Source organism: Protobothrops mucrosquamatus, unplaced genomic scaffold (genome assembly GCF_001527695.2).
Source record: "Protobothrops mucrosquamatus isolate PMUCROS unplaced genomic scaffold, P.Mucros_1.0 scaffold480, whole genome shotgun sequence".
In the NCBI taxonomy this organism is placed as follows: Eukaryota; Metazoa; Chordata; class Lepidosauria; order Squamata; family Viperidae; genus Protobothrops; species Protobothrops mucrosquamatus.
The window spans coordinates 11,636-25,607 of NW_015386800.1; the positions used below are offsets into that span (position 1 = coordinate 11,636).

At 38.5% G+C, this 13,972-nt stretch overlaps 1 protein-coding gene across 1 annotated transcript in view; it reads right to left on the minus strand.

The window, feature by feature from the left end:
- Nucleotides 1-789: 789 nt before the first annotated feature.
- WDR64 (WD repeat domain 64) overlaps nucleotides 790-13,972 on the minus strand; it is a 47,695-nt gene continuing 34,512 nt past the window's right edge. Inside the window, exons 18-25 of the mRNA XM_029284271.1 lie at nucleotides 9,855-9,931; nucleotides 8,579-8,715; nucleotides 7,302-7,407; nucleotides 5,989-6,050; nucleotides 4,629-4,738; nucleotides 3,503-3,691; nucleotides 1,719-1,818; nucleotides 790-885 (exon numbers count right to left, since the gene is read on the minus strand). Of these exons, the coding sequence (XP_029140104.1) occupies nucleotides 790-885; nucleotides 1,719-1,818; nucleotides 3,503-3,691; nucleotides 4,629-4,738; nucleotides 5,989-6,050; nucleotides 7,302-7,407; nucleotides 8,579-8,715; nucleotides 9,855-9,931 (877 nt within the window). The remainder of the gene's footprint in view (nucleotides 886-1,718; nucleotides 1,819-3,502; nucleotides 3,692-4,628; nucleotides 4,739-5,988; nucleotides 6,051-7,301; nucleotides 7,408-8,578; nucleotides 8,716-9,854; nucleotides 9,932-13,972) is intronic.

The following is a 13,972-nucleotide window of genomic DNA, read 5'->3' on the forward strand; positions in this document are numbered from 1 at the left end:
AGTTAGTACTGTATTTCCCCGAAAATAAGTCCTAACTGGAAAATAAGCCCTAGCATGATTTTTCAGGATGCTTATAATATAAGCCCTATCCCCAAAATAAACTCCAGTTAAGATCATCAGCCAGATGGACACATTTAGTACGTTCGTTGCAACACACAACGGACATATTGAATTATAAAATAATAATATTAATATATAAATAAATAATATTGATATTATTTATTTGTATAAATGTAGATAGTTGTACATGAAAAAATAGGACATCACCTGAAAATAAGCCCTAATGCATCTTTTGGAGCAAAAATTAATATAAGTCCCGGTCTTATTTTCGGGGAAATACAGTGTTAAGGAACGTAATTCAAGATGGCTCCATGGGTACCTGTGGCAGATCAAAGATAGAAGACCATATGCGGCTTGCAGTCCAGCCTTCACAATCATGCAACACAATTTGTGTGCCATAAACATCTTGTCTTAAAATCCTGAATATAGTTCCTAGACTCCTTGAATTCTGACAGGACACAGAATACTCTAGTGCCAAACTGAGATGGCAAGTCAATATTTCAGTTACTGAAATATTGTATGTTTCTCACTGGAACTATCGTTATTCTACTCTCCTTGCTCACCTATGCATACAAAATTATAAAATATCAAGAAATCGCTAGTTCAAGGAAAATGTTATCAAATATTAAAAATACTTTATAAATAAATACTGGCAAATTCACAGAGAATAACTTTCATAATAGCTAAATCTTAAAGTTCTTGTTTTTATGAAGCTTCCCTTTAATCAGATTACTTTGAACTCACCCTATAGATTGGTATAGCTCCAAATACAATGCCAGCTTCTTTGTTTCCAGATTTGAAACTTTCCAAGGGGGATTTATTGACCTGTAATATTAAAATAATATAATTTCAATTCCAAAAATAATGGTCTCTCAGTTATTTAATACATTAATTTTGTATTTTTAAAATCTGATTTAAGTTGAATTCAGCTCCTGTTTCATTGAAGTACAGCTTCTTTAGCGAAAATAATGGTGGCTAGATGTAGTTCTGACTTGTAGAGTAGACTAGGAAGTAAAAGAATCTACAGAAGATGGCAAGGCATATCATTTATAAACTGTAGTGTTTATAAAGTCACCAAAAGTTCAATTCAAGGAACTTCACCACAGCAATATTCTTCTTCATTTGATTATTTGAACATAGGTTTGTTGGTACAAATAAAGGAATGTTAGTGCTACTTTCATTATACAATGAAAGGCACACAGTTTTCTTAAAATAAACACTTCAGAAGTATGAAATTTAAGCATTGCTTAGTATAAATAATGAAAACAATTATAATAATTATTATAATTTGAGTCATAATCTGACAGAATGATAGTTCTCAAATTTAACATTACACAAATGGAAAAATCAAAAGCTTGTCTAGCCAAACCCAAGTCTTCCTTGCTATCTTGCTTAGCATGATCCAAAATCCAGTATCCAGAATTGTGCCTCCCCAAATAAGATAGTTGGCATATAAAATAACCAGGCAAGATTTGACAGTGTCACTGCCCCTAACTAATCTTTCCAATAAGACACTGTTTCTCAACCTTAGCAACTTTAAGACGTGTGGGCTTCAGCTCTAAGAATTTCTCAGTCAGGAGTTGAATTCTACACATCTGAAAGCTGCTGAGGTTGAGAAATATTGGAACAAGACAAAATAAAGCTTCAACAGTTAGTACCTTGGGAGAAGCCAGGGCCTTGAAAAACTTAAAATCCAGATCAACGTCATGTCGGCTAGGCTTTCTCAAGTTTAAAGATGATTTAGTCAGGGTCTTCCATCTATTAAAAAGATATAGTTGAGAAGCAATATGTTACTTGCAAAACAAAGGAAACATTCAGCTTCATAATTATGTCAATGATGAACCATTAATCTCAATTCTAATATGGTCATCAAAAGAAATAAAAAATGCTGTTCTGCTAGTTTAATGCTGCAATTTGTTTAAGCTTAAGCCCCATTGAAATACTCTTATTGAAGAATAAGATTCATTGACTATAATGGCTATTACAGTAATTCTGATTATGCATTTGTAAGATTGCTTTAAATCAGAAATACACCCAGGCAAGACTCTGGCCTGGTGTACACTTCTTTAATAAATAAAATCTATTTATTGGCTGCCCATCCCCAGTGGACTCTAGGTGGCATACAAAACTATAAAAAAACAAAAATAATTAAAACTATTAAATTGGACAGATAACCCAGACTAATATGATCTAATAAACAACAAATACACTAAAACAACGCAGGGGCCTTATACCAATCATGAACACTAATCCAGGCTGGGGATCCAGGCCAGGTTTTCAAAATTTTATGGAACCCCAGGAGAGAGGGTCCCTTCCTTATGGGCCGAGTGGGGGGGAGATACTGACTGGGAGCAGCAATGGAGAAGGGCAGAAACTATGGGAGATAATTTTATTGACAGGGAAACAGTAATGCACGAATGAATATATTAGAATAGGATGAGATTAGAATAGGAAGATAAATATTTTCAGCATTAGCTAATTGCTGCCAGACTGCAGATCCTTTTGCTGCCTGACATCACAATGAGAAAAAAAATGCTGTTTTCCACTATGTGGCTCCTAACAATGAAACAGAAAAATCAAGCTAAAAAAGAGAGGCAATTAGTGATGACCACAAATGTAAGTAAAAGATTCAGGTAGTTTGCAAAACAATTCCTGATTTATTTTAGAGGAATGGATCAAGATGAGGACATTTCTGGGAAAAATTAAGGATCCTATTAACAGCATTAATATAAAAGAACCATCAAAGATTTAACAGAAACTCAATTAGCTGACAATTATATGCCACTTCTTATACAAATATGATTGTGTGATGAATCTATATACTATTAAATTTCTCCTGTTTATCTATAATTTTCAATTGGGTGAAATGGTACTAAATTAAATCTAGCACCTCTTACTCCCACTGGATTAAACTTGTGCCACTGTGGTCAGCAATGGTCACATGATTGTTATGGCCCAATGGATGAGTGACAATTTGGAACCAAAACCGAAATTTGAAATCTCTTAATGGCACTAGGCAGTGACGGAAGGGATGAGGGAAAGATTCAAATGCTTGCTGATGACAGACAGGAGAGGCCAGCCTGGGGGGAGGGCACCAATGGTCAACTGGTGAGACTTCTTCCTCCCTGGATTATACCAAAATGGGGAGCAGGAAATCAATCTTCTTCATGGTTTGTGGCTCCCTTGGTTCCCCCTTCTGCCACCAAAGGGGCAAGCAATTCTGTGGGTGAATCAAGGAAGAAGAGGAAGGTTCGTTAGGGCTGTGCTGAAGGTCAGAAAGGGGGGAGGAAAGGGTGCCAACCTATAACATATGTGGAAAGGATGATCCAACAAGTCATGGGTTGTCTAGTTAATCACAACACTAATGAGCCTCTCATTCCCATTTCTTCTGATTTGAAAGTGCTAAACAAATTCTTTCAGCAAAGCAGATGTGCGACCTTACTTTTCCCTGTCAAAAAACAGAGGGTATTCAAACTTCTGCTTTTTATCCATAAACTTGGATTCTTCTTTTATTGTGAATGGAATTTCATTTACATCGCAGGGCAAAATTATATCAGAGGATTCAGTAATTTCAAACACTCGGCGCTGTCCAAAATAGCCAAAATAGACTCCACGAATTGAATGCCAAAGTCTATTAAAGAAATCCAACCAAGAAATATTTTAAAAATAGTGTCAGCATTTAACAGAGAAAAGAGATTGGAGGCAATGATACGAAGAGGCTTCAAATACTAATCAAATACAATCGGCATTATATAGGTAGTCCTTGACTTATGACCACAATTAAGCCCAAAATTTCTATTAAGTGACACATTTGTTAAGTCAGTTTTACTCCATTTTATGACCTTTCTTGTCACAGTTGTTAAGTGAATCACTCCAGTTGATAAGTTAGTAACCTGGTTAGTAAGTGAATCTGGCTTTCTCATTGACTTAGCTTGTCAGAAGGTTGCAAAAGGTGATCATGTGACCTTGGGACACAGCAACGGCCATAAATATGAGGCAGTTGCCAAGCATCTGAATTTTGATCACGTCATCATGGGGCTGTAATTGTGAAAAATGGCCATATATCACATTTTTCAATGCTGTTGTAACTTTGAACGGTCACTAAATGTTTTAAGTCGAGGACTACCTGTAATAATTTTTAATAGAGCACCTTTTAGGACAATACATTAATAGCTGACAGTTCAGATAAATATATGTAATTGCCAAGATGGCAATTGTAACTTTTCATCAGCTACCCTTTGTTAACAGTTGGCTCACAGAAAAAGATTTTGGAATTTGCTTGCCTGGAGCACCAACTCTAAGTAAGATCTGCCCTGAACATTTCCCTTTTGTCTTCTTCTTTAAAAAAAATAATATCAGCCATCTTCCACTAGTGGCCATCTTTTTATGGTGGTGGCTAAGTTGCCATTAGGAGAGGCCAGCATGGCCAAATTCCCAGAGTCCCAAGCCCCATTAATAGAATCCATGGTCAGCTCCAAAGCTGATGGACACTTAGTAAAGAACCATCTAGGCTGGTTAATGCTGCGATTGAGAGCCTCAGACAGTGTCAACAGCTAAATATAACTAACCTGACAGAACCATCAGTGGAGGCAGTCATCACTAGGCATTTTTCATCATCACAAGATAGATTGACTATTTTAGCAGAATGAGCCCGCCAACACATTTGTTGCTTTACATGCTGCAAAAAAATATAAGTTCAAATTCAAATTCAAATTTATTTGATTTATATACCGCCCTTCTCCCTTGCGGGACTCAGGGCGGTGAACAGGCACATTAATAAAACAGCAATACCATAATATTTAAAAATATTTAAAACAAATTAAATTATTTGTCCTGTCCTAAAACCCACTATAATAATATAAAATTATACCCAATTTAAAAATTTTAGAGTTTCAGATTTATGCCAGACCGGCCTCTTGGAACAGATAGGTCTTTAGGGCTCGGCGGAAGTTAACATTATCTGTCTTCACATGTAATATTAAGTCGGAATTTTTAACACTTGAACAAGGCATGGTGGCCATATTCAGACACAGTTAAGCCCCACTTCACATTCTCACATCATGCCAAGCCAAAAGTGGACAAGATACATTATGTCTCAACTGTATGTATGTATGAGACAGTCTACAATGCCAGACAGTTTGGGGATTGTTGATGGATAACTGAAAGTTATAATGTCCATGCAGTTGAAATTTAAAGAACAGGTTATGAAAAAAGGCATGAAGACTCTGGTCTCAAATCCTGTTTTTATCAAATATGAGACCATCAAATATGACAACTTAAGCACATTCAAATTGTTAATTTGATATGGAAACTGAAAATTGAGATTGGCATCACTAAGCAATGTAGTCAAGTGACATCAAACTAGCTGTTTGCATTTGCTTTTGTTTAAATTTTGTTGCTTTGTGCCCATTTCTTTCATTTATTAACATTGCTTTAAAATTTATTTCTGCCTTCTATGGTGTTATCAGTCTTTTGAATTATTTGAAAATTTAATAAGTATTCACCTCATCATTCAAGTTGGAAAAAATATTGATAAGTAAAAACCTGGGATTGATCTTGTGACAATCTCATAATTAGTTTCATAATGCGAGTATTTAATAATATTTATTTTTAATAATTCTTAGATTACTATACTAATCCAAATTAATAATCCAATTTTAATTTACAAATATCGGATTATTAAACACTTCAGTAACTTCAAATGTGAATTTAGCAGCTTTGAGAAATAATAATTCTGCATGTAATTCATTCCCACAGATATTTCTTGAACTAAACAAATCATTAACTATTCTTATGTTTTATTTACTTTCAATTTTTAAATTAAATCTATATGTAATATACGTATCAACTGTGCAAAGAATATGGACTATGTATGAATCCATGTAAATGAATTGGAGGATTGGAGATATTATTTTGCATTTTGCTCACCCTGCTTGGATCTTTTGGATCTTGCAGGAATGAGCCAATGTTCCATCGAATAACATTTCCCTCTGTAAGACAAATCATCTATTAAAAAATTAGAACTTTTTCACAATACAGAATTGGCCAAGAGCCATCCCTAAGATAATTGCATGGCATCAATATCCTGTAAGTTAAGAAGCCGCAGAATACGTATCAAGTAAACAGTGATATTTTACGATTCAAACAGGGTCTCTTGATGGCTATTTTGTTCTGACTAAAGAAGACAGCTTAATATATTTTTTTTATATCATAGAAACCCATTTTTCTAATTTAAAACAGTATTTAAGATTATAAACACATTTTCATTTTACCAAAATCTTATTTGGATTACTATGAAAAACAGATTCAACTATTGCCATCGACCTGGAATTTTAAGCACTCTTGTTATTATCTTACACAGCGTAACACTGTGTGTATCATCTTACACAGTCTTGCCAAGCGTGGTAAATACATCTCATTTCCCCATTTTGTTTTGAGAAATTTGCTTAGATCGGAAGTTCCTAGACTCCTTATGTCTAGATAAGTTGCTTTAATGAAGACAAGAAAGAAGTCATACAGATGCAGATGGTCTGCTTCCTGCAGAGTCCACAAGTCTATTTCAGGGTTTAAACCAGGGGTAGTCAACCTTGGCTCTTTTATGACTCATGGACTTCAACTCCCAGAATTCCTGAGCCAGCTTAGGAATTCTGGGAGTTGAAGTCCACAAGTCATAAAAGAGCCAAGGTTGACTATCCCTGGTTTAAACTCTAGCCTTTTCCTCCTGTCTTTATGAATCAATTGAAATTTGGCTCTTCTCTTCCCAGCCTTAAAACTGGGAGACAGTGGCATGGTGTTTATACAAAGGTTCTGTCTAGACCAGGGATAGGCAACCTTGGCTCTTTTATGACTCGTGGACTTCAACTCCCATGGCTGGCTCAGGAATTCTGGGAGCTGAAGTCCACAAGTCATAAAAGAGCCAAGGTTGCCTACCCCTGGTCTAGTCTGAGAAGGCCTGATTCTTGCTTCACCAGCTTAATCTTTTGCATCCAGTTTCTTACTGTTAGGTATATTGTGTTTTTACACACATGATTTATTTATTTAGAAAGTCTATACCTACTGTTTTAACAATTCAGGGTAGATTACAGACACATTTAGAAAAATATTTCAATTGTACATTCAATGGTAACTGATATAACAATATTATTCAAAGGCCTGGAAAAGTACTTATTTTATTTATTTAACACATTTATATAGCTGTCCATCTATATTGTATGACAATCATATTGAGCAATAAAGCTTACCTTTGTTAGCAGCGAAAAGCATTTCGACAGCCCCATCAGCACAAAGTGCTGTCAAAGGAATGGGAGGATGTTTTGTGTAAGGCAGAATTTCTTTCAGTAGATCTCCCTTCACAAACAGAAATACAATCACATTTTCACAAATCAGAATTTTCTGCAGTTAGGACTTGGGGATTGTATGAGTCATACCCATTTTCATACCTATCAAAATAAAAACCTTCTATATTAGCCATTAAATTGGCTTACAGCAGAATCTTATGCCTACTTCCTTCTAAGCACAATAAATTATACTGTACTCAATGTACTGCACCCTGTTCATGTATCACGCTAAGCTAAGGCTTTTTAAAGCAATGTTTGTTGTTCAAGTATAAAGGCCTGATTTGCATATTAGATATAAACTGCTGTTCACAAACAAAAATGCTGGGTTCATACATGTCATGGCCAGCTCAGAATCTGGTGAGTATGCCAATGAGCAGCCAGTTCCTGAGTCACTGCTGGATAACCAAGAGGCAGCTGCCATCAATCTCTGAATAAATCATGAGGATTTATTTTGCTATCTGCTCCCAGTGCAAGAGCTCGCCATGCAAACAGGAGAGCAAAGGCAAGACCCCTCATAAGAAAGGAGCCAGACCCTTTCAAGTGAGCAACACCAGGCTTGCTTCTATGAAAGAAGATCAGCCAACGGAAACCTACTCATTTGCAACAACTGTCTAGTTACTCAGACTTCGTATGCCTTGATTCAGAGGTCTTCAAACTTGGCCCTTTTATGACTTGTGGACTTCAACTCCCAGAATTCCTCAGCCAGCATGCCTGGCTGAGGAATTCTGGGAGTTGAAGGCCACAATTCATAAAAGGGCCAAGTTTGAAGACTCGTGCCTTGACCACTCATGGGCCCACTGTTTGGGATTTGGAATTTTCTTAAAGCAAAAGCTTGCTAGATATACTGTATGAGGATTTGATTTCTCTGGTGTGTGCATGTGTGTTTGCACTGATATTTCTTTTGCTACTTGTCCATTTGTTTCACAGATTTCTCCATTAAATTTGGAACCACCTCCCTATATGCAAATGTGCGACCTTAGACAGAGCAACAATAAAGCACTTTAAGCTAAAGCCAAATGAACCATCAGTGGCATAGAAAAAAGTGTGAATAGTTTTATATGTTTTGGGGACAACAGAAAAAACGGGAAAACATAGATGTAGAAAAGTCTCTTGACCAGAGGAAAACATAACTGAAACTCTTCTTCACTACTTCACTACTTCAGTTCCATAAAAGGACTTACCATAATGCTCCATAGATAAATGAAACCATTTTCATGTGCTGAGGCAAGTATGGGTATAGAAAGATAATCATGTTTTCCAACTGATAATACATTGGCTATTGCTCCTTTGCTTATGGAAGAATCTAGAAGCTTTATTTCTAAAGCAGAAGACAATTAATCAACCAAACAGTATTCATATTTTATTTTCCTTGAACATAACTTGTTTGTCATTCTCTACTGTCATTCTCATGATGCTTCACTTTCCTGCATCATGAGATGTATTAGCATATTCTATTTCCACTATTTGCTTAAATTTTATTAAAATAAAATCCATCAAGAGTGCTATTACATAAATAATCAAGTCTCTATCCAAATTTAATCCTGTTGACTTCATGGACAGACTTCAAACTTAATCCTGTTGACTCCATGAAGTCAACAACATGTTGTTGGCAAGAACATGAAAACAGTACGTCATTGCTTTCTTTCAAGATATTTTTTTCAACTTCTCAATTTTATAGGATTTCATAGTGATTTTCCATCTAATCAATTCCAGCCCTTTCCAAGATCAAGACTAGGATGTGTGTTATAAAATAAATTCTTCAATTTTTTTCCCTTTGGAATTCCCTTGTGGAAATTATTCCTTTGCTTTCTGAAGGGGAAGAATGTGGAGGGGTGTTTTTTTTTTCTGAAGCAGAACCAATTCAACAAACAATATTCATGCTTTTCTTTCTTTGAACATAATTACTTGTCATGTCATATCATTAGATTTATTAATGTATCTATGCCCACCTTTTAAGCACTTTGGCGCTTCCGATACAGAAGTATTAATTGCAATTTTCCTTGCCTGTCATTAAAGTAATCTCAAATAAACTAGCTGTTGCAGTTTTTTTTAAAAGAGTTTCTTAAACATACCCTCAAAAATATAGTTTATTGTCTAAAGGAACTAAAATGTTTCTGATTCATACCTGAAAGAGTTGTTGCACCAACAGATTGTCTTATAATGCTATTCTGAAATCAAACAACAGAAATTTAAAATTTTAGTTTTATTCAATCCAGTTCAAGCTTAAATTAATCCTGTTGATTATTTTCAGAAAAAAACCAATCTTTTTTAAAGTGTTCCCATAATTAAATAAATCATGATTTTTTTCAGAATATGTGCACAAGGTGGGGTGAACGCTCTTCTAGCCTGTAATAGGAGGGCTTTGTGGCCCAAATAATTATATCCCCAAATTCAGACACACCCAAATTCCATGTGCTTGCTAAAGTTCTCAGTATGTGACATAGCAGTCTAATGCACCTTCTGCTACCGATTTCTTTAAAGAATTATACCAACCAGTCATCTCATTGCACTTTTGGGAACAGTAGGTAATAAGGCTAGCAGCAGAGAAAATAATACAGAAGTAGTGCTGAACTTTAGGCTAATATGAATTATTTTACCCTATTCTCTATCAAAGTAAAATAAAAGCTTCGCTTTCCTGCTCTCCTCTACATAATGGATGGGAAGGTTATATGAAGCTTGAACTCCTGTTTCCAGCAGATCTGTTCCTGTATTTGATTGTTGCTTGAAAAGTGCAGGTCCTTAGGAGGTTTCAGCTTACATTCTATTCCTGCTGCTTCTAAAATTATTCCAACCCTATATTTATATTGATTTGCCTGCTTCATCATGATAAATTGCGTGTAAGTTTTTTTATTTGTTATTTGATTTTTCTAGATCTATTTCATTTGGGACTTTGTCCAATTTTGTCTAACAGTTTAAATTTTTAGTTTCTAAAATTTCACAAACAGTTTTTCAGTTCTGATGAAAAGGAAACTAAGGCATATTAGAGATATCCTGATTTAGTTGAGGAATATTATTGCCATGAGAAAATTCTCCCTGGGCATAAACTCAGCATTCAGTTTGCATGCAGTTGCAAACTACCATTTTCAGATGATTTTTAATTGGTTTTTTCCCCTTTATGTATATGTCCACCGATGCCAGAATAGAATCCCTGAGGTTAGATTAGAATACTTGGAAAATGTAAGCTTGGATGAAATCACCTCAAGAAAATATAAGAAAGTGCAATAATATAGCTTTCATATTCACAGCAGGCTTTGATAAAATTATGTGCCATCAAGATAGTATTGATTCTTAGTGACCACATAGATCTTGTCTATCTGTCCCTAACCTATCTTTTAGGTCTTCCGACAGTACACTTCCAACAATGTAAATAAGTCCATCCACCTTCTTGCTAGTCATACTTTTCTTCTTTTTCCTTCTACCTTTCCCAACATTAGAGTATACTACAGAGAATTTAGTTTTTGCATAATGTGTCTAAAGTAGGATGATTTTAGCTTGTTCATTTGTGACTTGGAGTGAGAATTTTGGGCTGATTTGTTCAATGATCCATTTATATATTTTCTTGGCTCAACCATTGTTTGAATGCATTAATAATGTACTTCTTTTGCTTCCACAGAGTGTCACAGAGAATCCCATGGCTTGCACTATACTGATCTTTATCAGCACAAACACATCACAAGATTTCCAAGGCCTTCATGGCTGCTCTACCAGGTGGTAGTATGTAACATATTTTTGGACTGTTGTTCTTTTGCTGTCATGGTTAATCAATCATTCCATTGTCAATTCTAAGGCTGGTTGTTGTACCTGCTGTCATTAGCTACTCATAGTCACCTTGAACAGTGAGATGGGCAGCAAATAAGATAAGATAAGATAATCTTTATTGTCATTTTTTTACTGTGGGCACAATGGCACACATCAAAAATGAAATTTAGTTGCCCGCTCTCAAAGTGAAGCACATACATGACACACACCTAAACATACTATGTACAATTTTATAATGATAATAATAATTAGTGTGGTCTCCTTTGTATTTAATTTTAATCACATTTTTTTTCATGTGTTCCTTGATTTATATTGCAGATTCTTTTCATTTTTAGCTATCAGGCATTTTTAGCTATCAGGCATTTTTAGCTATCAGGCAATAGCTAGGCTATTGATGTTTCTTCCTCCCGCTTTAAAACCACACTCATATTTTTCCAGTCCAGCTTCTTTTGATATATATTTATCATATAGGTTGAATAAGTAAGGGGAAAATATAGCCTTGCTGCACTCTTTTGCCAACCTGGAGCCATATTCCATCCAGACTGTGGCTTCCTGACCTGCACATATGTTTCTCATGAGAAAAATAAGGTGTTCTGGGATTGTCATTTTTTTTTCTAACCATATTCTAGAACTTGATATGGTTGATACAACTGAAGGCCTTTGTATAATCAATGAAGCATGAAGTCATTTATTTTTGGTATTTGACTTTCTCAAATATCTAGCATGGATCAGCAATAACCCGTGTGCATCAGCAGTAATTTATTACTTTATTAAGATCAACCCAAATATCACAGAAAAGTGCAGAAGATTTTTGATATGCTATGAACCTTCATCACGATTAACAGTAAACGAAATAAACGCAAAAGAGCTGGCTCAATCCTAAAGCCATAAAAAAATATCTATATTTAGTCACAGCCTGTCTGAGGACAGAATGCACTCTCCTTGCCCTCTGGTATGCTTTTGCTTCTATTTTCAGACAATAGTGACTTCTTGTTAAATGCAACCTCAGAATGGTGGTTTAAGGTGGCTGATGCTCTGCAGCTTTGCTAAAACGTTGAGCCACAGATAGATGGTAACCTGGATTAGAAACCATTTATTTATTTATTCATTCAGTTTATTTGCTGCCCATCTTGCCGTGGGGCTATTCTGGAGGGCTTACAACAATAGAATGTAAAATTATAAACAAATGTAAAAATAATAATAATAATAATAATAATAATAATAATAATAATAATAATAATAATAATGATGATGATGATGATGATGATGATGATGATGATGATGATGATGAAACAATAAAAACAAATAATGAAAATACAGCAATATGAATTAAAAGATGGGAATGTGTGTGATGGCGGACCTACTGCATGTGTGTGATGGCGGACCTACTGCTTTCGGCTCCGTAGTCTCCGCGGGGTCCTCAGCGGAGATGGGGAGCCTCTGAAGGTCCGGGGGTGCTCGCCGGCCGGAGTTTGGTAGGAGGAGAGGGTCAGCGAGCGAAGAAGGCGCGTTGGACCGCTGGACCACCTGGGCGGGGCCGCGAGCGGAGAGGCGGAGAAGCCGAGCGGAGAGGCCTGGCGAGTAGAGCGGGGTGACGACTTGGGGCCTAGCGGCCGGGAAAATCGGCGGCCGGTCGACTCGGGGCCTAGCGGCCAGGAAAATCGGCGGCCAGACGACTTGGGGCCTAGCGGCCGGGAAAATCGGCGGCCGGTCGACTCGGGGCCTAGCGGCCAGGAAAATCGGCGGCCGGACGACCTGGGGCCTAGCGGCCGGGAAAATCGGCGGCCGGACGACTTGGGGCCTAGCGGCCAGGAAGATCGGCGGCCGGACGCGGCGGCGGCCTGATGCGGCAAAGGCCAGCGGCTTGACGCGATGGCAGCTCGGCGGCCTCGGGAAAATCTACGACCCGAGGCTATGGCGGCCTAGCGGCCTGGCGCGGCTGCCTGGCGGCCCGATGCAGTGGCGGCCCTGCGGCCTGTTGAAGATCTGGCGGCCCGATGAGAGTCTGGGGCCTAGCGGCGTGGCAGCCTGGCAGCCTGGCGGCCTGGGGACCGGGGTGGCCAGACGGCCTGTAGGGAGAAGTGACCAGAAACGTGGCATACAGTGGCCCGGAGGTTGTGCCGGCCCAGCAGCGTGGTATACAGCGGCTCGGAGGGTGCGCCGGCACAGTGGCACAGCGGCCCGGGCGGAAGAACGGCCCGGGCGGAGGACAGGGCCCAAGGGAGGCATTGGCCGGAGGGATATGCCTGATGGTGAGTGCCTGGGGGTCCTGGGGACCTGTGTGACTGGGCTCGGCGGGCCTGGAGGCCTACGCTGCTGGCTGGCCGACTTTGACTGCAACTCCCTCCCCCCCTCCCCCCCTCTTTCTTATGGGGGGTATAAAGATCCACGAACTACGCCGCCTTCTTCCAATTCATCTAACCCCTTGACCACCACCACGAGGACTTTCCCCCTTCCCAACTCTGCTGTTGGACCTCCTGTTACGACTCGGGACTGTATTCCAGGAGGGAACTGCTGGCCCTGCGCGACTCCCCCATCGCGCAGGCATGGCCCAACACGATTCCGAGGGCCGGCCTTAATGAAGGGGTTTGGAACCCCGAGAGGTGGCATTCAGCGGCAGCATGGAGGGATCTAAGAAGGAGGAAACTATATGCCTTCTTAGAGGGGTGTTTTTCTAAATTTTTAGGGGGTTCGGGGTTGGCCCGAGGGGAACCAGGGGAGTCCTCTCGGAGGCCAAGGCCGGTCCTGTCTGGGGGGCGCGGAGTGGTAAGGGAGGAGACTGGGGGGCTGGCGGAGGGTGGTGTGATAGGTACGGT